Genomic DNA, 20,154 nt, shown 5'->3' on the forward strand with positions numbered 1-20,154 from the left:
TGAGTGAGAACAATTGATCCTTTTCCAGAATCTTAAATCTTGCTTAAAAAGAGTGTCCTATGCCAGCAAGAACTCCCTCAACCATCCTTGATCCAGGACTAGGATTGTTTCTCTGGCATATTCTCCAGGTTTCTGACATCATATATAGCCTCGATTTGCAGAGACATCGACATGAAGCCTCCTGTCTCTGAAGGAATCCTTCCCTGTACCCTTACCCTGTGGCATCTGTTTTTGTTCATCTCTGTAGTCCTTCCTTCTTCCTGGGGTCTCTGACTACCAGCCCATGAAGATAAAGGGAATAGGGTTTTGGACTGCCCATGAGTAAGACAGAAATAACAAACTTTTCTGAGGGATCAGCTTCAGGGAGTCAGGTCAAATTTGATCGGGGTGAACCAAGGATTATATTGTTTTGGGGAAAGGTATGAGTATCCCGAGTGGGCAATGGTCATTAGCTGAAGGCTAAGGCACTGAGATGCCTCATTAGCATGGGGAGACCCAGGTATCACAGGTGCTTGCTGAACAAGCAAAGGAAGGTGCTTTCTTAGCAAAGGAAGCTGTAATCTAACCAAGGCTATGTGACATTCCACAAGTAGAGGGTTACACGTGTGTGTGTGTGTGTGTGTGTGTGTGTGTGTGTGTGTGTGTGTGTGTGTGGGTGTGTGTGTTTCAAGCTCCCCAGACAAGGTCATAGAAGGAGAAACCCTGCTGGTAAAGCGAGTCTCCAATTTTGCAGTCAACTCAGGAATTTCCAGCAATGTTGGACTTTGACCTTCATTAGCAGGGCACCACCTCCCACTTCGTATAGTCACACAATGCCAGTTCCATTCTCTTGGCCTAGACACTGGGCCATGAATTTGTATAGCCATAAGTCAGCTTCAGGACAGTTCTGTCACTGATGAGACAGTACACGTCAGGGCTGAAAGAGTGGCTCAGTCAGCAAAGAGCTTGCTGTGCAAGCCTGAGGACCTGTTCAATCTCTAAGACCCACGTTTGTATTTGTGTTTGCTCTGCTCTTTAAGCTGGGTGTGGTGCCAAAGCTTGTAGTTCCTGTTGTGGGAGGCGATAACACCTGGTCCTCTGAGGTTTGCTGGCCAGACAGTCCTGCCTAATCTGTGAATTCCAGGCCTCAAGCAAACAACCCCGAAGCCCAAATCCAAAGTGGATAGCACCTTAGTTAGTAATGGCATCTGAAGTTGACAATGGCCTCTATGTGCACATGCACAGACATTTATACAGACAGACAGACAGACAGACACACACACACACATGAACACACACACACACAGATCACACCTAGTTATTAGGTAATGGCTGCACTTAGCCATTAACACACACAAACACACAATACTGACACAGTGGTATAAACACATACACAAATATATGTACATAATATATGCACAGATGCATATATGTACATACCACATGTACACATATATAAATATACACATGTACATATATGCATACATATATATACAAATACACAAACACACTCCCCCATAAACAAACACACATATAAACACATACATATATAACATGCACATATGCATATATATACACAAACATGAACACATTTATGCAGACATATACACATAAACTTACACATATATACATTTATACAAACACAAATACATACAATATACACATGTCTGCACACATATCTACACACACAGACACACACACACTTAGACCACAACAAACCAGTTCTGTGGACACAGTTCCTACTTGTGTTGTTCAGTACCCAGCACTCCAGAGAAGAAGGCATATTCATCCACTCTCCTGACTCCCTCCCCTTCTCTTTTGTCTTAGGGTCTCCATTGTTTCAGTGAAACACCATGAGCAAAAAGCAAGTTTTGGAGGAAAGGGTTTATTTGGCTTAAACTTCCACATTGTACTTCATCACTGGACGATGTCAGAACAGAAAAACAGGACAGGAACCTGGAGGCAGGAGCTGATGCAGAGGCCACGGAGTGGTTCTTCCTTACTGGCTTGCTTCTCAGGGCTTGCTCTGCCTGCTTTCTTATAGACCCCAGGACCACCAGGCCGGGGATGGTATCACCTACAGATAGGCTGGGCCCACCCCATTGACTGCTAATTAAGAAAATACCCTACTGGTTTGCCTGCATCAAGATCTTATGGAGGCATTTTCTTAATGGAGGCTCCCTCCTCTCAGATGACTTTAGCGTGTGTCTAGTTGATATAAACTAGCACACCTCTGCAGCTCATTTCCCCACTAGGAGCTCTCTCCTCACCAAAAGTCCTGACATGGGTTCTCTCCCATGGACTTAGTTACTTCCGTGTTCTTTGTTCAGAAGGTTCTTCTCCCCCTCACCTCTGTGGCTTCCTTCTTCCCTTCATCTGTTATTAGCCATCGCCCCATCGCCTTCTCCCTCAAGTGTTCCCTCTCTGGCCTCCTCCTTGTTCTCTTCAGCCCATCGCCTTCTCCCTCAAGTGTTCCCTCTCTGGCCTCCTCCTTGTTCTCTTCAGCACCAGCATTCTTACCCTCCTGCACACTTTGTGAATGTTTCTCACTGTGTGTTTTATCAGTTAGAGCGACAATCAAAACTGCCAGTTCTGGGTGCTCAGAGATCCCTAGAACCAAGGGTGAAGTGCACTCTTTGTTAGCCCGCCTGTCCCTCCACTCACGGTGTGCACTGGTGTGGCCGGGACATTCTTCCCAGGAGATCAGAAGCACACCGGGTTTCCAGGAGTGACTGTCACTGCATTCCGTTTGCAATCCCGCTTTGGTCATGAGCCTTTGCCTCTAGGGATCAGGGCATGGAGGGCAGTCATGGACCTTAGATACGTCCAGTTCAGTTTACAAGAACGGGAAAGCAAGGCTGAAGGTCGAGAGGTGACTTTACAAAGCAAGCCGCATCTGCTGATGACAAGCAGTTGTGTTCTCTCAGCCACACCCTTCTTGGTTTACATATAAAGTAACAGTTTGGGGGGTAATTCTTGAATTATCATAAAACAATTAACACCATTTTGTTGAGAAGAGAAATAGTTTGTATTTGCCAGAATGTCACCTCGCCTTCCTAACCTAATGGCTTCACACCCAATAAGTGAATGTTATAATAGCCCTGTATGTTCACATAGATAATACATCACACTGGCATAATGTGTGTTAATAAACATGATACATGATTACTAAGACAGCCCTTTATGTCAGTGCACATACTTTGACTTCATATGAGGTTCAGAAGTCCCAGCCAGCTCAGGCAAGGTGCCTGAGTTTTGAAGATCCTGAAAGGCAGAGACTCCACACTATGTTCATCCATCTATTCATTAAGCACTTACTGAATAGTCCTGTGTGCTGTCAATTGTCCTGGGCCCCTAGATTCCAATGACAAATAATGTAATCAAGGCCTTTATAAGATAGAAAGATGGCAAATGCTCAAAAAGTAATTTCAGATACTATTGCATTTGGAAAAAGAGGCACAGAGTAAAAAGTGGATCAGGAAAAATAATTTTCGAGATGACATTCGATCAGGGGACCTGAAAGAAAAGGATAAGTCAGCCATATACCGTGTGGACAGAGTGGTGCAGATTGAGACACAAAGTCCAGAATTCCTTGTGGTAGAACAGGCTAGTTGTGTGCAAGAGAAATTAAGTGGCACAGGACAAAAGAAAGGGGGATAAAGGGTGCAGTAAAGACAGCAAGGGTCTACCCCCTAGCATCATCACTCTGCTGAAGACGGTGGGCCATTAATTGGGGGAATCAGGTTGACTCTTTGAACATACATGATAGCTGATAAGTGCAGAACACAACTCAAAGAGTCAAATGAGGAGGGCTGGAAAGATGGCTCAGAGCTTAAAGCACTTGTCACCCAAGCACGAGGACCAGAGTTCATGTCCCACAAAACCAGTAAACGCTGGATGGGCATGGAGGCAGAGATAGGAGTCACCAGTTAGATCTTGGTGGCAAGTGAGACAAGCTATGACAATGAGCTCTGGGTTTGATTGAGAGGCCCTTCCTCAATGAATAAGGTGGAAGAAAGATTGAGGGTGATGGATGAGTCTGGACATCAACCTGGGACCCCCATTCACATGTACATACATTCACCATGCATGTGGACCTGCCCACCCACATGTAAACATGCTTACTCCCATATGCATGTGCACTCATGCATGTGTGTGAACACATACGATTGAAAAAGAAACCAAAGAATGTTTTCATATAAAGAATTTGAAGAATTGTTTTATTTAATTGTGTGTACATATGCATGTGTGTCTGAGTGTGGGTATATGCATTTGAGTACAGGTGCTCTTGAAGGCAAGAGGAGTGGATCTTCTTGAACTGGAATTACAGGCACTTGGGACCCATCTGAAGTGCATCCTCTGCAAGAGCAATATGCAGTCTTCACTCAGCCATCTTTCCAGCCTGGTTGGAATGTTTGGTTGTAATTATGATGTAACTGTCTCTTACTATAGGGGTCTGTATGTGTGTTGATTATAGCTTTGAAAAATGCACGGGCAGCACTGATTTTTCAGAGAGGTTGCTCAGCCGTGGAATCTGCAGCATCAGAGGCTGAGACCCTGCGTGCTTTCATGCTGGGAATGTAGGAAAAAAGACCACAAGCCTTGAGGCTTTGAAGAGAAGTGGGACTGTCGCCATCTAGTGGATCTTGGATTAACTTCAACGGAAGCAGCGAGTCTTGGTTTAATGAAACTCCTCTAAGAGGAGAAGAGCATTAGTGGGTAATTGACCTAGGTACACAACAGAACTCTGACTCAGCTCTGAGCAATGGTCTAGATGAATTCTGAGTTGGCAAATAGCCCTGGCAGAACTAAAAGGCTTTCTGGAAATTGTGGTGTGTAGGATGTGAGCATACAGGAGAATGTGAGCATGTGCAGTGCTAGGAATGTCAGTGCTGCCTCCTTTAGGCTCATGTGGATATGATGATGTGAACCTAGGCCACCCAAAGCCACATACGAAGCTTAGGCTCTCATGCTCTGTGGTAAAGCAGGACATTGTCTCTCTACATAAACAAAAGGAAATCTGGGGGCTCCACAGCTGGCTCAGAATCCTGCAGAGCAAACGTGAGGACATGAGTTAGAATCTTTTGTGCCCAAGTAAAGTGAGGCTCAATGCTGTGGGAGTGCTGGTCTGTGATCTCATCCCTGTAGAGGCAGAGACAGGGGGATTCTCACTGTCTGAACTGAATCCTGTGAGAGCTTAGAAGTGGAGAGACACACAGAATAGCAGATAGCAGCCTCACCAACATGTGAGTACACATGTGTGCACATGCATCAACACACACACACATGCACACACTCACTCAAACACACACACTCATAAACACATGTGCACATGCGTGTGCATGTGCACACACAGACAGACAAATAGACACACACACAATCTACCATAAACAGACACACACACACACACACAAATCTACCATAAACATACCCTAGGCATGTTTCCTTCCTTTTATGTGACCTTGTATGTGTTCTGTGTGGATGAGAGCACAGGCACACCTGTGACAGCCAGCAGCCGCACAATGTCAGTGTTCCTGCATAGGAATTGTCTTTGTCCGAATCAGTTTCCACCCCCATGATCATTTTAGGGCTTAAGCCCAGAGGTTTACAGTCCTTTGTAAACAGCTGGCTGAGGCACATCCACCAGCTTACAGGATGGAAGGTGGCGTCCTAGCCCTCTTTCAGAGGGGATTCATCCTCCACCAATTATTTCAATTCTTGCTGAATCCTTGATCTGAGTCCCTCCAGTGATGGACTGTGACCTGTCACCTTCACGAAAACTTTCTCTTTCCTTAGTACCGTTTAGTCCTGGTGCTTGTCACAGCGACTGAATGAAAGTTGAACAGGAAATACTACACTTCCTCTGTCCTCATTTGTGTTATTTGGCAGCCAATCTCTTCTCTAGTGACTCCTCTCATTCCGTGATATCCCATCTCTTCCTCCACACTCTGTTTGCTTTTTCTGCTGTTCCCAGTGGGTTTTGCTCCAAAGTCATTCACTGTTCATCCTGTGGTCTTCTCTCTCCTTCAAACAGAGTGTCTGTTCCACACATTAGTAAGCCTGTGAGCTGAGGAGTCCACGTCATGTGCATGTGCTCAGAGTTCCCTGCTTCTCCACAATGGTGGGCAGTGTTACAGTAAATTACTATCTTGCCTCCCTTGCCACATGAAGTGGAGTTGTGTTCATTGCTCTTTTACTGTCCCCTGTGATGTTTTCTTTGTTTCTTTTGCTCCATTTCTCGAAAGTTGTTCAGAAACTCATGCATGTGCACATGCATGTGCATGCTACTTCCTCCCAGTACATTGGAGGAGGTTATGCACATGAGAACATTCTTACATATGTTATCTGTATTTGTGCATGTGCATGCATGAAGGTACATGGGAGTGCTTACATGTATACTTGCTAACATACATGTGCATCTCTCTGTGTGTACATGTGTTTTTTTGAGTGTGTGTGTGTGTGTGTGTGTGTGTGTGTGTGTGTGTTGGTAGATTTTAACATTTCTTTACTGGTTAAGGCAAAGCTTAGAATTCCTTAAAAGTGACTTGGTACACAGATAATTTTGGGAACTTACTCTCCTTTCAAAGAAACCTAGTTCCACATCATGGTGCTGAGCTGTATCCCCTGTTTGGACAAAATAAAAGGCAATGGATAAGCTCTGGGACTCTTGGTGGCTGTATGGCTACAACTAGGTAAGATGTTGAATTTGTTGGTAATGGGAACAGGGACATCTAAGTTCAGAGGATACATCTTTGAAAAGGCCACGTCCACTTGATACATTGGAAATTATCAAGACATGGAAAACCTATAAGGAGAAGGATTATGCAACACAAGAATCATGTTTCAAGCATCTAGGAGGATGATCATGTCACCAAGATGAAGCCACAAAATTCCCCTAGCTTCCTGCATGAAGCTAGGCATGCAGCACAGGCATGGATCAGGTGGAGGCACCACAGCACTAGAATTTATAAATACAATTGTGATACAAAAGCAGTGGAAGAGTAAAGATTACCACTGACCCAGCAAGAGTAGGAGTTACAAACACTGACTTAAGGCAGAGAGTTCAGTAGCGCAGCCATGGAATTAACAAACCTGTGGACTTTGAAGGTGACTGGCTTCTTCTTCATTGTCTTGACCTGCATAACACTTGGAAGTTTAACACAAAGGACTGGTAAAACTTTTCTCCATCGGTACTGCTCAACATCCCCATCTTCCTGATGTTTGAGCCTGAGCTAGTTCAAATCCTGATCACCACATCAAGGTTTTTGCTTTGTTATTTTTCCTTTTTTATATTTTATTTATTTTGGATATTTTATGTATGTAGATTTCAAATGTTATTGCCTTTCCATCCTCGCCCATATTCCAGCCCTAATTCCCTGATTTTATTAGGATGCTCCCACTCCCACTCACCCACTCCACCCTCAACACCCTGGTATTAACCTACATTGAGGAATTGAATCTTCATAGAACCAAGGGTCTTACCTTCTATTGATGCTGGACAATGCAATCCTCTGCAATGTATGTGGCTGGAGTCATGGGTACGTCCATGTGTACTGATTGGTTGGTGATTTGTGCCTGGGAACTCTGGTGGGATCTGGTTGGTTGATATTGTTCTTCTATGGTGTTGCAAAGCCCTCCAGCTTCCTCATTCTTTTTCCTAACTCTTCCATTGTGGTCCCCTGGTTCAGTCCAATGGTTAGCTGCAACCATCCTCATGTGCATCAGTCGGGCTACAGCAGAGCCTCTCAGGAGTCACCCATCTCTGGCTTGTCTCAGGTAGCACTTCTTGGCATCAGCAATAGTGACTGGTTTTGGCGGCTGCATATGTGATGGATCCCCAGGTGGGGCATCTCTGAATGACCTTCTCTTCAGTCCCAGTTCCACTCCTTGATTCTGTATTTCCACCCATAAGTATTTTGTTCCCACTTCTAAGAAGGAATGAAGCATTTACATTTTGGACTTCCTTCTTGAGCTTCATATGATCTGTGAATTTTTTCTTGGTATTCCAAGCTTTTGGGCTAATATCCACTTCTCAGTGAGTACATACCTTGTGCGTTCTTTGGTGACTAGTTTACCTCACTCAGAAAAGTATTTTTTAGTTTTATCCATTTGCCTAAGAATTTCATGTAGTCATTTTTAATAGCTGAGTATTACTCCATTGTGTAGATGTACCACATTTTCTGTATCCATTCCTCTTTTGAAGGACATCTGGTTCTTTCCAGCTTCTGGCTACTATAAATAAGGCTGCTATGAACATAGTGGAGCATGTATCTTTGTTATATGTTGGAGCATCTTTTGGGTGTATGTCCAGGAGTGGTATAGCTAGGTCCTCAGTTTGTATTATGTCCAATATTTTGAGAAGCCACCAGACTAATTTCCAGAGTGGTTGTACTAGCTTTCAATTTCACCTACAATGGAGGAGTGTTCCTATTTCTCCACATCCTGTGCAGCATCTACTGTCACCTGAGTTTTTTAACTTAGTCATTCTGACTGTAAGGTGTGAGCTGGTATCTCAGGGTTGTTTACATTTGTCATTCCCTGATGACTAAAAATGTTTAACATTTCTTTTTTAAAATTAACTTATTTATTCATTTTTATACTCCAGATTTTATTCTGCTCAATTCCAACACCCGAGGGTTCTACAACCTACACCTCATCTCCTCTTCTCTGCTCTGCCCCCCAGCCATCTGTACAAGGTTGTCCCCACCCTACCCACCTAACCAACCTCTAAATTTCCTGGGGGCCTCCTATCTCCTGAGGGCTAGGTGCATTTTCTATGAATGAACCCAGACCAAGGAGTCCTCTTCTATATATGTATTGGAGGCCTCATCTCTGCTGGTGTATGCTGCCTTGTTGGTGATCCAGTGTCTAAGAGATCTAGGGTCCAGGATAATTGAGTCTTCTGGTCCTCCTACAGGGTTGCCTTCCTCCTTCTCTTCCTCCAGCTTTTCCCTAATTCAACTAGAGGGGTCAGCACCTTTTGTACGTTGGTTGGGTATACTTTTCTTGGGAATTCTCAGACATTCAGGATTCCTCTCTTGAGAATTCTTTGTTTAGCTCTGTACCCCATTTTTCATAGGATTATTTGATTCTCTGGAGTCTAATTTCTTCAGTTCTTTGTATAGATTAGATATTAGCCCTCTATCAGATGTAGGATTGGCAAAGAACTTTTCCCAATCTGTTGGTTGCCATTTTGTCCTATTGACCATGTCCTTTCCCTTACAGAGGGTTGGCAATTTCGTGAGGTTCCATTTGTTGGTTCTTGGTGAGCCATTGGTGTTCTGTTCAGGAAAATTTCCCCTATGTCTATGTGTTCAAGGCTCTTCCCCCTTTCTCTTCTAATAGTTTCAGTGTATCTGGTATTATGTGGAGGTCTTTGATCCACTTGGACTAGAGCTTTATACAAGCAGAAAAGAATGGGTCAATTTGCAGCTCAGAATCCTGCAGTATAAATGTTAGGACATGAGTTAGCATCCTTAGTGCCCAAGTAAAAGTGAGGATCAGTGTTGGGTTGGTGCTGGCCTGTCAGCTAATCCCTGTAGAGGCAGAGACAGGGGGATTCTTACGGTTCAGTGAGAGCCCTTAGAATTTGAGAGATATGCAGAATAGCAGATATCAGCATCACCAACAGGAGAGTGCACATGTGTGTACATGCATCAACACACACACACACACACACACAAACACACACACAACATACAGACAAGAAAAAAGGAGAAAGAAAAGATCACACATTTCAAATATTTCTGACTCACTACAGAAATGTCACTCTGCCTGTTTCCCACACTTAGTGGTGTGTACCTCTTATTCTGATGTTAGAGTACACACACACACACACACACACACACACACACACACACACACGACCTGGTACACACCCCTGTGGGCCCTGTGCTTACTGATTCTGTCTCTGTGAGTTCATATGAACTTTCCACAGTTGATTTAGAGGCTCTTTTTTTCTGGTGTTCTCTATCCCTCTGGCTCTATCTGCACTTACCTCCATGGAGTTTCTTGAACTCTGAGGGGGAGGGATTTCATAGAGACATCCCATTTAGAGCTGTGTGTTCCAAAGTCTCTCTATCTATGTAGCATCTGATTATGAGTCTTTGTATTTATCATCATCTGCTTCAGGAGGAAGCTTCTCTGATGATGGCTCAATAAGGCACTGTTCTATAAGTAGCAGAAGGTCATGAGCAGTCATTTATTGTTATTTTTTATATCAGTAGCATTTGGTTATATTTAGACCACTGGTTTTAGTTATATGCCTAAGAAACACATGAATGCATTGTTCAACATCTTTAGCCATCAGGGAAATGCAAATAAAAACCACTTTGAGATTCCTTCTTACATGGGCAAAATGGCATAGCACAATCAATCACGAAGAATGATCAATAACACAAGTGACAGCTCATGCTGGGGAAGACATGGAATAGGAGAAACCTCCATTTCTGGTGGGAGTGACAACTTGTGCAGGCACTATGACAATCAGTATGGTGGTTCCTCAGAGAGATGGGAATGGGTCTAACTCAAGGCTATTGGGCATGTGCCCAAGGGACACTCCATCCTACCACAATGACACTTGCACAACCATTTTCACTTTCTCTTTATAATAGCTGGAAACACCCTAAATGTCCCTCAAGAGAAAAATGGATCAAGAAAATGTGGTAAATTTAAAACTGTTTTACTGAACTATTAAAAAAATGACATCATGAAATTTGTAGGCAAATGTATGGAACTAGAAAAAAATCATCCTGAGTGAGGTAAACCAGACTCAGGAAGATAAATATGGCGTGTGTTTTCTTATATTGGGACACTAGCCATTAAATAAATGACGACCAAGTTACAATCCATAGATGAAGGAAGGTTAGGTGAGAGGAAGGGATCTGGGGTGACACATAGATCTCTCTGTGAGGGGGATGTAGAACAGAATTTGTTGATGGACTGAGGACTAGAGATATAGGAACAAGGGGATCAGGTTGGGAGGAGGTGAGGCGATGGTTTTGATGAGGGAATGTGGGAAGAGATAGCTACAACTGAGGGGCATTTGGGGATGGTATGGAAACATAGTGCAGTGGAGGTGTCCTAAAAGATATGAAGGTTATCCTAATGAAGTCCCCAAATAATGAGACAGTACCAACTGGCATCTTTTGCCACCAAAATACTGGTTGTTGGGAACTGGGTTATTATCCTATTGAGTTGTTGGCCAAAGGGTTTCCCATGGAAATCCCAACCAACCTAAGGTGTTGCCAAGACAATAGGTTGCTCTTCAAAAACAAACAGAAAGACACCCTAGCCCATTACTGAAGACAACACCCACACAACTCATTGAACATGGACAGGTGGAGCTGGTGTCTACATAGAGCCCTCACTCCTGTGTTGCAGTGTCTTTAGTACAGAGAGGTACTCTGCACACTACCAAAGCAGAAATGTAAACACCAAAGCAGCCACAAGCCCTCTGATCTACAATGCTCCATTGCCTGCAAATTATGGTAATAGTGGGATAAGGCGTTTGAGAGTGAACAAGAAATTTCTGATTTGTCTAAAAACCCACTCCAGGAGATGGAACCCAGACCCAATGCTGCTTGGGTAACCAAGAACCAGAGACGAGGTAGCCTGGAAACCTAGGGTAAAACCAAATAAGATTTATTCTTCTTAAAAGATTTATCTTTGGTGTGTGTGTGTGTGTGTGTGTGTGTGTGTGTGTGTGTGTGTGTGGTGTGTGTGTGGTGTGTGTGTGTGTGTGGTGTGTGTGTGTGTGGTGTGTGTGTGTGTGTGGTGTGTGTGTGTGGTATGTGTGTGTGTGTGTGTGCGTGTGTGTGTATTTGTGTTTGTGTATGCATGTGCACATTTGAATGTGCTTTCCTGCAGAGCCAAAAGAAATCAGATTCCTTAGAGTGAGGTACTGGGAACCTACTCTAAGTTCTCTGCAGAAAGCAGTGTTGGGTATGACTTCCATATTCTGGAGTGGCCCCTTATAAGAGGCAAACCAGACATTGGTTAGTTTCTTCCACAGAATTTGTGTCACCATTGACCTTTTAGCTAATGATGCCATGTCCACATGGTGGTATACAACACCTCCAACTACAGTTCTAGAGTTGGTAGCACCCTTTCCTGGCCTTTTCAGGCATCCACCAGGCATTCATGTGCTACAAAGACACATAGACACACATGCCAGCAAAATACTCATACACATGGAATAAATAGAGTAAATAACATTTAAAATACATTTTTTAAAAAGAACAATGGAAAGTGACTAGACTACAGTCACAGGACTGACAGGATTTTACATGCATTCAAATAGATCTCCAGGTGGAAATGACCAGGGGTGAACTGAGAGACCAGGTTGACTGCTGCTTTGGTGGTTGTGGAGAGAAGGTAGGGGTGAGGGGAGAGAGATGGTACCAACCTCTCTGGAATATCTTGGTGTATAGTATAGCCACTTCTATGTGAACTGAATAGTTACCACTGGATGAAAGTGGTTCTTCTCAGGTTTAGTTTGAGGTTTACTGAAAGGTAATGTTGAACATTATTACATGTGATTTATTAGTGATGTGAATACATTCTTTAGAAAAAAGATTCTTTAAGATGTTTACCCTTTACAAATTAAGCTTGTCATTTGTTTGAAACGCTTGTTTATCTTTTTAAAATTATTTTCATTTTCTAAACAACTTTGAATAAACTTAAAATAATTTACCAAATAGAATATTCATAATTTTCAGATATGTCCTCTCACTATTAGACAGCATTTTAGAAAATGTAAACCAAACACTAACAATTTATTAAAACCAATACTTAAAATAAAGACAACATTGAAAACATCAGGAGGAGTAAAATGGCTATTTCTCAGGGGAGGGGAAGGCTGACTGTGGGGTTGGAAAGAGTGCTGGATTGAGATCAACTGCTGATCATGAGCGGCAGGAGCAGCACCTCAGATGCAGGACAGACTCAAATTGATGACCAGAGGTGACAGGGTCATTCTCTCAATAGGCAGTCCTATTGTAGCAAGCAGGAGAAGACTGAAAGACACATTGTATCTACAGACATACTGAGACACAGGTTCCACAGCTGCTATCATGTGTGTTGTCTGGGCTGCTGCTGCCACATCCGGCTGAAACTTCTCATTCCTCACAGAAACTTCTGGAGGTTTTGTGCCCTCCAGTTCTGGTGCACAAGTTGGTTCTGGCCCCAGAGTGGCTCTTTTCCCTGCTGATTTACACACATTCAATCTGTGGATCTGAGGATGTGTGTCTTCTCAGATCTGAATCTTCCTCATGCTTGGCCTGTAAATCCTTGGCATGTTCTTCCTGCAACTGGGTCAGGAGGATCTTGACCCGGACAATAAGATCAGAGTTGGGTATGTACACACTCAAGTAGGCCTCCAGGTATTGCAGAGGCAACAGGTCTGATGGGTCACAAAAGTCCTCAGGGTTCTTGTCCATCCATGTTTCCAGGAAGCTCCAGAGGGTGTTCTTTACTTGTTCATCCTCTTTAGAGTAAGGGCTGAGGTATGAGTGCCTAGAGCAGATGAGAGACAGAGTCACCTGTAAAGTCCCAGGCCCCTCACCAAATACTGGCAATTCTGTCTGCTCTCAGAATTATTAGTTCACCTGTACACAATAGGGGCTTCCAATGTATCTGTGCAAAGGGTGAACACAGGCGTCTCTGTCCTGACATCTCCTTGGTCACATGATTTCCTGGATTATCCTTCATGAATCTCTACTTTGGACACATCTCTACTGGGTACTCCAATATTTCTAGAACCTCCTTTCTCTATGAGAGAAATGCATTCACTAAGGACTAAGAAATATTACGTGAAGTATAAAGTGCCTTTTCAAGGTAGAGGGGTTAGTTACATCCATTTTAATGTCTCAGCTCTGGACAGCCCAATCCCTTGGACCAAGCCTGGGAGAAGGATTTTATTAATGCATGTAATGTGTTCTGAAAATTATGTAGATAAAAAATAGATGGAGACACAGACTCAGATGGAGACAGAGCTAGAGACTTAGAAGAAGAGGTAGAGTGAGAATAGAGGGTGACGGAAAGGGAAGAGTAAGGTAGATTCAGAAAGACAGAGAAAGAGAGAGAGGAGAGAGGGGAGAGAGAGAGAGAGAGAGAGAGAGAGAGAGAGAGAGAGAGAGAGAGAGAGAGAGAGAGAGAAATTTCTGGAGCCAGGAAGAGGATCTGAGAACTGTGGGCTTGGAGATGGCACTCACCTCACAAACAGCAGGTCCAATATCTGTAGAGGGGTGGCAAAACGTCGGTATGCAGACAGCGGAGGCACCAGGGTGTCCATGTGCTCAGCTGCCCTGATGCTTGACTCTCTCTGTGACTCCATCAGGTCCTGTCAAGCAGAAGCATCCTCAGCCTGAAAAGAAAGTGTTCAACATGGCCCAGATCTGCAATCTTCTGACTGGTTCTCCTCATTCCAAGTTTTCCTGAATTATTTCTCTTCAAAACACACAGAGAAAACAGAGTGGTTACCTGGTCTGTGAGGCCTTGGCTTGCCTTGGTCAAATTTTTTCCTTTTTGGGAAAATGACCAGAGGCTTTGAAGGCAGGAGAGAACCCTGTGCCTCCAGACACCATCATGGCCTTTCTTGTTGTCTTTCTTAAGGCCTGAGCCTCTAGTAGTCCGAAGACAGCAAGAGAACATCCTGCCCTCTCTACTGTCTCTGACAAGTGAGCCTGCAGGCCTTGCTCTAACCAGTGGGTTGCCTGGTTACCAAGGTTCTACATTATTAGGTCATCAGGCTCTTCTTCAACAGGACTTTCCTTAAAGGCCCCCATGTCCCCTCTCATTTCCTAGGTATACAATAAAACACAGGTATACATGTTTCCCTCTCTACTGTTACCAGAGATATCTGGATATAGACAGCACGTCTGCCTAATGTCTGGTTGTGTGTCTGCATTTGTTTCCATCATTTTCTTAGTGAAGCTTTTCTGTTGACAATTGGGTTAGGACCAATCTCTGAGTATATCAGAATATTATTAGAAATCATTTTGTTGGCATTTTTCTATTCATTTTTCCCCCTATCCTGTCACCTGTGCCTCTGGGTGGTGCAGTCTCTGGTTCTTGGTATTCCAGTCATTTTGAGAGGTGGACACACTCTCATGGGATTGGTCTCAAATGTGTCAAGGTATTGGTTAGACACTTTTGCAATTTCTGAGCCACCTTTACACAGACTGTGTAGAATGTAAGTGAAATATTTTGTGACTTGGCTGATATCCTGATGTGTCTACTGGAAGTCTTTCTGGTTACAGTTTTTATATTTTCCCAGTGATACCCTCTAATTCTAATTTATTCTCCCAACGTTCTCTGCCCTTTTCGATCCCTACCCTTAATTAATACCCCTCACTCAACCACACCCAACACACCCAAGAGAGATTTCTATTTTGTTTCCCTTCACAGTGAGATGCATGCATGTGTATCTTGGGTCTTCTTATTCCTTAGCTTCTCTGGGTCTGTGGATTGTAGCATAGTTGTTCTTTATTTAGCAGTAATTTCCACATACAAGGTATTTTATATTATATTTGTGTTTTTGTTGCATTCATTTGCATGGATGGAAGAAGATGTTGATTTTAGCAGCTTCTGAATACTCCAGTGTGTGAATGTAAATATTTTCTTTCTCCATACTTCAGTGGAAGGACTTGAGGTTGTTACTAGCCATTAACAATAACGTTTCTATGACAATAGTTTAGCAAGTGACCTTCTAGTATTTATTTATTTTTTCTGAAAAGCCAGTGTTCACTTTCAAATTGTTTAACAAGTTTTCACTTGACCCAAAAATGGAAAAGTGTTCCCCTTCCACTACACCCCTGTTAGCATAAGCTATCATTAGTGTTTTGGATTTAGTCATTCTGATAAGTGAGATGGAATCTCAAAGTCATTTTATTTGCATTTCCCTGATAACTAAGGATGGTCTTAGTGCATTTTCTTAAGTGAGAGTATTCTCTTGAGAATTCTCTTTAGATCTTTAGTGTTGGTTCATGTCCCCCCAGCCTTTGGGCATGTCCACTGGAGAGGTAAAACATGGAGTGTTTAACTGCATTCATCAGAAGAGCTTACACTGAGACCGTGGATGCTCCAGGAGTGGAAAGTGCAGTCTGAGATGTGAGAAAGCCAAAGCTGGGATCCCTTGGCTTTCAGGCATCTTGTCACCCCTAGAAAAGTCTGCATGTTTCTAATAAAAAAAGGTACAAACGCTAACCATACTACAAAACCTTTGACTTACAATGGTGTCAGGTCAGTTAGATATGCGTGTGCTACGGTGGCACACATATTATGGGAGCAACCAACTGACTTGATTTAAGACTTACTCCCTGACATGGACCCTGCTTAGCTGACCAAGATCCTGAGACTAGATAGTTTAGAGATCTAGAGAAATTGTTAATAAGGCTGTTCTACGAAAGAAAGAGAAAACACTGATTCTTAGTGATCTGTTATACTCACAGAAGACCAGTGCCTTGCTCAACCAACATCAGAGAAGCTTCCTCCTGAAGCAGATTACAAAACATCCTGAGACCCATAAGCAGACCTTATGTAGAGTGAGACACCTTGCAACACTCACTCCTTAATTGGAGAAGTGGCCTCATGCACCCATCCTCAATCCAGGATTATCTACACTTGATAACCCGTTGCAATTGAAAGTTTAATTTTTTCTAAGAGGGTCTCTAGGGAATCAAACTCCTCTCAATTGCAGTCCTCATGTTTATGAGCAAATTGCCAACAGAAAATAAATGCATTCACATCTATGGAAGAGCTCCTGGTTTCATAATATCCAATCAGGACTTCTTGCATTTTGCTTTTTATATTTCACTACTATTTATATATTGATTTTTTCTTTTTAGCTCTTCATGTCCTTTGTGTATATAATATGGACACGATGTTACTGTTTTTAAGGTATTTTTTGCCAGTTCTTAGCCTTGGAGAAGGTGTTTCTGACATCCTCACACTTGCTGAAATGCTGAATGCAGTTGCTGTCTCTGGAGAGGGATAATCATTTTGGTTTAAGGACATGACCAGTGGTAGACTGACTGTATTTGTGCACTAAGGCAGCATCCACATCCCTGTTCCTATATGCTGCACATTAACTGGAGGCAGAGAATGAATAAAATTGGAATATTAAATCATCAAGTACTAACATAAATAATTGAATAAATAAATATAATTTATTAATTATTACCAGAAGGGAGTGTTGTTGGCAAGTTATGGGCTGAGGAGATGGGAGGTCATAAGGTGTAGCCATTATGAAAATGCATGATAGACTTTTAGAAAATGTTTTCTTCATTTGAAGAGCACCATCCTTCCCATTCAAACCCCGTTTCTCTGTCAAATGGTCGTGGGAATCCAACTTTCAGCCGTCTGTATGAATAGATCTATTTGTTATGGAAACTGTTGCTTTATCCTAGACTCTATTTGCCTTTTTCACTTAGTACAGTAACTTCGAACCTGGCCTATGCTATAGCATGAATTAGCACACACTACAGTTAATGCTAATCTACAGGAGACCATTTGTGCAGGTTGGATTTCTGCTTTTAATTCTTTGGGGGGTTTACACATCCTTAGAGAACAAAGTCTAATTGGTTGCCTTTACATTTTTGAAGAACAGACAAAGTATTTCTGAAAGTAGGTAAGGCATTCTATAGGTGCCCTAGAAATATGTCATGATTCAGTGATTCCCCATCCTTGACAACCCTTGGAATATCTGGGTGTAAAGTAGTCACTTCTGTGTGAATTGAATTGTTACCATGGGATGAAAGTGGTTTCCCTTCTCAGGTTTAGATTGAAGTTTACTGAAAGGTGACGTTGAACATGATTACGTGTGATTTATTAGTGATGTGAATACATTCTTTAGAAAAAATAATATTTAGGACATTTACCCTTTATAATTTAAGCTTGTCACTTAAATGTTTGAAATGCTTATGTTAACTTCTTAAAATTTTTTGTTCCTTATACACCTTTGAATAAACTTAAAATCATTTACCAAATAGAATATAAATAATGTGCAGATATTTTCTCTCATCAGACAGCATTTAAGAAAAAGTAAACCAAATACTAACAATTTATTAAAACAAATACTTAAAATAAACACAACATTGAAAATATCAGAAGGAGTAAAACGGCTATTTCTCAGGGGAGGGGAAGGCTGGCTGTGGAGTTGGAACTAGTGATGAATTGAAATAGGCAGCTGATCATGAGGGGCAGGAACAGCAGCTCAGAGGCAGGACAGACTCAAATTGATGACCAGAGGTGACAGGGCCATTATCTTAATAGGTAGGCCCAGTGTAGCAAGCAGGAGATGACTGAAAGACACATTGTATCTACAGACAAACTGAGACACAGGTTCCACAGCTGCTATCATGTCTGCTGTCTGGACTGCTGCTGTCACATCTGGCTGAAACGTCTCATGCATCACAGAAACTTCTGGAGGTTTTTGTGCCCTCCAGCTCTGGTGCACAAGTTGGTTCTGGCTCCAGAGTGGCTCTTTTCCCTGCTGATTTACACACATTCAATCTGTTGATCTGAGGATGTGTCTCTCCAGATCTGAATCTTCCTCATCTTTGGCCTGTGAATCCTTGGCATGTTCTTCCTGCAACTGGGTCAGGAGGTTCTTGACCCGGACAATAATATCAGAGTTGGGTATGTACACACTCAAGTATGCCTCCAGGTATTGCAGAGGCAACATGTCTGATGGGTCACAAAAGTCCTCAGGGTTCTTGTCCATCCATGTTTCCAGGAAGCTCCAGAGGGTGTTCTCTACTTGTTCATCCTCTTTAGAGTAAGGGCTGAGGTATGAGTGCCTAGAGCAGATGAGAGACAGAGTCACCTGTAAAGTCCCAGGCCCCTCACCTAATACTGGCAGTTCTGGCTGCTGTCAGAACTATTAGTTCACCTGTAAACAATAGGGGCTTCCAATGTATCTGTGCAAAGGGTGAACACAGGCGTCTCTGTCCTGAAATCTCCTTCGTCTCATGGTTTCCAGGATTATCCTTCATTGATCTTTACTTTGGACACATCTCTACCCAGTAATAAAATATTTCTAGAACTTCCTGTCTCTATGAGAGAATTGCATTCACTAAGGACTCAGAAATATTACGTGAAGGATAAAGTGCCTTTTCAGGTAGATGGGTTAGTTACATCCATTTTAGTGTCTCAGCTCTGGACCACCCAATCCCTTGGACCAAGCCTGGGAGAAGGATTTGCTTAATGCATACTAATGGGTTCTGACAAAAGTGTAGACAATATACAGATAGAGACAGAGACTCAGGTGGAGAAAGAATTAGAGACTGAGAAGAAGAGGGAGAGTGAGAATAGAGGGTGAGGGAAACGAAAAGTAAAGTTAGATGTAGAAAGGCAGAGAGAGAAAAAGAGAAAGAGACAGAGAGAGAGACAGTGACAGACCCAGAGAGAGGGAAAGAGAGGGAGAGATGAAGAGAGAGGGGGAAGAGAGAGAGAGAGAGAGAGAGAGAGAGAGAGAGAGAGAGAGAGAGAGAGAGAGAGAGAGAGAGAGAGAGAGATTTTTGGAGCCAGGAAGAGGATCTGAGAACTGTGGGCTTGCAGATGGGTGCTCACCTCACAAACAGCAGGTCCAATATCTGTAGAGGGGTGGCAATACGTCGGTATGCAGACAGCGGAGGCACCAGGATGTTCATGTGCTCAACTGCAGTCTGTGCCCTGATGCTTGACTCTCTCTGGGGCTCCATCTGGTCCTTTTGAGCAGAAGTGTGCTGAAAGTTAAAGAGATCAAAGTGGATGGTTGAAACTGGCAGCGATCTTCAACCTTCTTATTCGTTTCCCTCATTCCAAGTTTTTGTGAAATATTTTTCTTCATTAGCAACATAGAAAACAGGTTGGTTACCTGGTCTGTGTTGCCTTGGCTGGCCTTGGTCAAATTTTTTCCCTTTTTGGAAAATGGCCGGAGGCATTGAAGGCAGGAGAGAACCCTGCCCCTCCAGACACCATCATGGCCTTTCCTGTTGTCTTTCTTGAGGCCTGAGCCTCTAGTAGTACGAAGTCAGCAAGAGAACATCCTGCCCTCTCTACTGTCTCTGACAAGTGAGCCTGCAGTTCTTGCTCTAACCAGTGGGTTGCCTGGTTACCAAGGTTCTGCATTGTTAGGTCATCAGGCTCTTCTTCAACAGGACTTTCCTTAAAGGCTCCCATGTCCCCTCCCCT

The 20,154-nt window shown here is 43.0% G+C and overlaps 2 protein-coding genes across 3 annotated transcripts; both read right to left on the reverse strand.

The window, feature by feature from the left end:
• Positions 1 to 12,736: 12,736 nt before the first annotated feature.
• On the reverse strand, positions 12,737 to 14,683 carry LOC148002877 (ral guanine nucleotide dissociation stimulator-like). 2 transcript variants are annotated; one of them, XM_087575104.1, is made up of 3 exons: positions 14,461 to 14,683; positions 14,193 to 14,344; positions 12,737 to 13,494 (listed from the first exon to the last, which is right to left on the reverse strand). In XM_087575104.1, exons 2-3 carry the CDS (start codon positions 14,312 to 14,314, stop codon positions 13,191 to 13,193), a joined length of 426 nt encoding a protein of 141 aa, XP_087431230.1. In that variant the 5' UTR covers positions 14,315 to 14,344; positions 14,461 to 14,683; the 3' UTR covers positions 12,737 to 13,190. The 2 variants fall into 2 exon arrangements, with proteins under 2 accessions (XP_087431230.1, XP_087431229.1); XM_087575103.1 differs by having other exon boundaries at positions 14,193 to 14,659.
• A 3,339-nt stretch (positions 14,684 to 18,022) lies between these two features.
• Ralgdsl7 (ral guanine nucleotide dissociation stimulator like 7) lies at positions 18,023 to 20,103 on the reverse strand. Its single transcript, XM_087575105.1, has 3 exons — positions 19,838 to 20,103; positions 19,552 to 19,706; positions 18,023 to 18,779 (listed from the first exon to the last, which is right to left on the reverse strand). Exons 2-3 carry the CDS (start codon positions 19,680 to 19,682, stop codon positions 18,488 to 18,490), a joined length of 423 nt encoding a protein of 140 aa, XP_087431231.1. The 5' UTR covers positions 19,683 to 19,706; positions 19,838 to 20,103; the 3' UTR covers positions 18,023 to 18,487.
• Between the last annotated feature and the right edge of the window lie 51 nt (positions 20,104 to 20,154).

This window comes from Rattus norvegicus, chromosome 10, assembly GCF_021556685.1.
Source record: "Rattus norvegicus strain SHRSP/BbbUtx chromosome 10, alternate assembly SHRSP_T2T, whole genome shotgun sequence".
In the NCBI taxonomy this organism is placed as follows: Eukaryota; Metazoa; Chordata; class Mammalia; order Rodentia; family Muridae; genus Rattus; species Rattus norvegicus.

What these genes read in the sequence shown, in the direction of transcription:
- LOC148002877 (XM_087575104.1), bottom strand. Translation starts at nt 14,314, where the DNA reads ATGGAGTCACAGAGAGAGTCAAGCATCAGGGCAGCTGAGCACATGGAC. An exon ending in TTGGACCTGCTGTTTGTGAG is followed by an intron (nt 13,495 to 14,192) that starts GTGAGTGCCATC and finishes CATCTGCTCTAG; the next exon opens with GCACTCATACCTCAGCCCTT.
- Ralgdsl7 (XM_087575105.1), bottom strand. Translation starts at nt 19,682, where the DNA reads ATGGAGCCCCAGAGAGAGTCAAGCATCAGGGCACAGACTGCAGTTGAG. An exon ending in TTGGACCTGCTGTTTGTGAG is followed by an intron (nt 18,780 to 19,551) that starts GTGAGCACCCAT and finishes CATCTGCTCTAG; the next exon opens with GCACTCATACCTCAGCCCTT.